The 3,657-nt window shown below is 52.4% G+C and overlaps 1 protein-coding gene across 1 annotated transcript; it reads right to left on the bottom strand.

Moving 5' to 3' along the window:
* Positions 1 to 5: 5 nt before the first annotated feature.
* LOC118757202 (hormone receptor 4-like) lies at positions 6 to 2,790 on the bottom strand (the record flags this gene model as incomplete). Its single annotated transcript, XM_036491933.1, is given in 1 exon segment — positions 6 to 2,790. A coding segment is annotated over 1 exon segment (2,778 nt), but the record flags the coding sequence as incomplete, so codon positions are not given.
* Between the last annotated feature and the right edge of the window lie 867 nt (positions 2,791 to 3,657).

The following is a 3,657-nucleotide window of genomic DNA, read 5'->3' on the forward strand; positions in this document are numbered from 1 at the left end:
AAACCAGTCGCTTTATCCTCGCAAATCATACACACTAACGGCTGATCATCCTCATCTGTGGGCTCATGTGGCGCATCTAAGCCTCGACTCAGACCCGTCGCATTTGAGCTACCCCACTGCTGTTGCGCGCTCAAATTTAGTGCGTGAATTTGTCCAGGCGGCAATTGCGAGTAATCGCCCGCCCACAGCCGCTCCATATTGAGCGCATGTGGCGTGCGAAATTGGTGAGGGCGTGGTCGCACATCTTGTATGCGGGTCTGGCCGAGCGAGAGCAATAGCTGCGCCGCTTCTTCGTTGTTTTGCAGCGAAGGACCAGGCGTGTGTGTCGGTGTAAGAGAGCCCGCCGAGGGCGATGACGCAGACTGCAGTGATGACTGTGATGAGTGATGCGACTGTTGGGAGAGCGAAGACATAGAGGATGGCGGATGTTGCTGCAACAGTGGTTGCCCATGTTGATGCAATGGCGTCGAAGGCGGTGTTTGATGCATACCACTCGAACCACTATTGCTACTGCTGCCGCCATGTGTAGGTGATGGACCTGCTGTGGGGGGTGCCGGCTCGTAGCCCCAAACCATAGTGCGTACGCCACAACTTTCACCCATGATGACGGTCGGAGTTCCGCGTGGCGGTGTTTGCGAAGGCGTCTGTGGTGACAGCTGTGATGACGACGAGGATGAAGAGTGATGTGGCGAAGGTGATTGCGCGGGTCCACCAGGCCGCAGATTACCCAACGGTCCTCCTATTACCTCCGGTTTGACGCCGTTTATGCGCGCGTTCGATACCCAAACCATGCGTTGTGCAGCCGCGGCGGCGGCGGCAGCAGCACCTGGCTGCATGAGCTGCGCAGCGGCCACCTGCTGGTGCACCTCGTTCTTCACGCGAAAAAGTATACCGGCATCTCGACTGGGATGGCGTAGCGACTGTAGTGAGGCTGGATGTATCAGCTGTGCGATATTACCCAGCGTCTGTGGCGGCAACTGCGGCGCTGATTGTTGTTGTTGGTGCTGCGGCGATGAAGGGTGGTGGTGATGTGGTGAGTGTAAGTGGCGTTGCCCGACGCCGCTGTTACCCAACAAGCTGCCTGCGGCGGCGGCGGCGGCTAGCAGTTGCGCGGGCTCCTTCTTGATGCGAGCATGTTGATGCTGCTGTTGCTGTTGTTGTTGTTGGTGCTGCTGCATGAGATGCTGGTGTGGCGATGACTGATGTCGCGCGCCAGGCGATGAACTCATAGCGTTAGGCGACATTTGCGTTGGACGCTGCGACATCGCGGCTGCTTGCTGCAGCAGCTGGAATTGCTGCTGTTGCGTCAAGTGCTGCATGGATTGGTTGAGCAGGTGCTGCTGCGGTAAACTCATACCTGTTGGCGGACTGCTCTTCCGCAGCTGCGGTTGTGTGAGCTGTTGGTGCAGGTGATGGGTCTGCACGATTGGCGGCGGCGGGTGATGTAGATGTTGGTGATGCAACGTTGCCGCCGCGGATGTTGGTAATGGCGTGGGCGATGGCGAGCTAGCGTGTAGTGACGATGTGCTAGCGCTGCTAGTTGTAGTCACCGTCGCGGCGGAGGAGGAGGATGATGTGGCTGAGGCGGACGCAGTGGCCACAGACGTAGAGAAGGCTGGGTGGTGGTGTGTCAGATGTTGCAATGAAGTTGGCGGCATTTGCGGCGTATGATGCTGCTGCGACGCTGATTCAGACTTAATACGTGACGGCGTCACCAGCACTGTGACATGCTGCTGCGACTGCGTGAGACCTTTGGATTGAGTTGGTGTTGGCGCGGACTGCGCGTGCTGCTGATATTGCATTTGCTGTTGCTGCTGCTGATGATGCTGGTGCTGCTGGTAGGATAGCATTTTCGTGGGCGAGGCAGCTATGCGCTCTTCCTTTACTGAGCGTATGACACTTAAATTGCTAACTCCACACTCGGCGCCCGCAGATCCCTGCATGCAATCGCCGCCTGCACCACCGCTGCCAGCTACATGCATTCCATTTGTGGAAAGCTGCGTGCCGCCCGTTGTTGTTGTTGTGGTCGTGGAGGGCCGCTCATCCATGGAGTCTGGCGAGGCGCGACTACTACCACCATTATTACTTGTGCCACAACTGCTGCTCGCATTGCCATTATTATGCGGTGGTGTTGGCGTAGTTCGCGTAGGCGTAGTGACATTGCTAGGCGTACGACGGCCTGCTGGCAAGCTCAGATCAGTCGCGGGCGCAGGTGACATGCGCATAGTTGTGGTTAGTGGCGGTGACATCACAGACGAGGCGGCCGCTGCGCTAACAGTGCCGCTGGACGAGTGAATTTCAGTCTGTTGTTGTTGTTGTTGCTGCTGCTGTTGCTGTTGCTGCTGATGTTTTTGTTCAGCTTTCACAGCTGCTGCCTTGCTAGCGGACACAACTACCGTTGTGGTGGCGGCGCTTGGAGGCATGGGCGCACACACATTGTGACCGATATTGCTGCTGGTGGCAGTTGGCATGCCGCTGCTGCTGGTCGAGCAGGCGGTGGCGGGCGCAATGGTGGAGGTGGCGGTCAAGGTGACGACGGAGAGTGCACCGCCGCCGACGACGCCACCTCCATGACCGCCGCCGCCACCGCCAGCACCGGCACCGCCGGTATCGCACATTTTTGGTGACATCGGTGCGAGTAGATCGGGCGAGGAGGTGGAGGTATCGGCTACTGATTCGCCATCACTGCTGCATCTTGAATCGATTTTTCGTCGTTTCAATTTTAGGTCCTGAAAAAGGCTCATTTTATCGAGCTCGCTGTACGGGCCACGGCTCAGTGTCATAATTCCTGGAAAGAGAGAGAGAGAGAAAGGAGTGGGAGAGATTTGTTCAATTAGTTGATTAAAATCAAATTAAAAGGAGAAAAAAAAGAAATTTTGTTAATATAAAATATGTACATATGTACATAAGAATTTAGGATATTATGAAATAAAATTAGGTGGTCACAACATTAGCATAAAGTATATGGAAAATTCGACTTTCTTTCGGCAAATCTCAATAGTTTCTGAGTACATTTTTATTTTTAATTGTTTTAGCCCAACCACTCATCAAATTCCGCGCAAATTTGCCTCAGACTAAGGGACGTTTTTACAGTGGGGATTTAACTCACATTCAGCAGTTAACTTTACGTTTTCGTATGGAAAGTGTAGACCAAACTTCTAAATGTGAGTTAACTTTCCACTGTGAAAACGGCCTTAGACGTATCTACTGAAACCTAACGACATCTATGAAATGAAGAGCGCTTCGTGACTTCTGAACTTATTAAAAGCAGTGGAACAGGTTGAGATTGCTACCACCGACTAGAAAGTCTGCAATGCAGTGGTCTGCGACGCTTTCCTGTAGTTATAAAAGCCAGAGTAGGCAAAAATGTGTACGTACATACTTAAAGTTGCCTGTAAAAAGCAAGTTTTTTCCAAACGCAAATACTTATGCAATACAAAAACAAAACTGAAAAAATTTCATTAACACTAAAGAAGGTGAAGGTGTTAAACATATTGGAAGCCCGGTAATTTGATATCACCCGGCAGCATAGCATGGTGGTGTAACAGTTGGCGCCAGTTATAATATTTAATGTAATATCAACAACAAAAGCAATTGCATGTGGTGCCGATATTAAACGTGCGTGTATGAAATGTATGAATGAGGCAAAGAATATTT

Source organism: Rhagoletis pomonella, unplaced genomic scaffold (genome assembly GCF_013731165.1).
Source record: "Rhagoletis pomonella isolate Grant_MI unplaced genomic scaffold, Rhpom_1.0 Rhpom_scaffold_15299, whole genome shotgun sequence".
NCBI classification, from domain to species: domain Eukaryota; kingdom Metazoa; phylum Arthropoda; class Insecta; order Diptera; family Tephritidae; genus Rhagoletis; species Rhagoletis pomonella.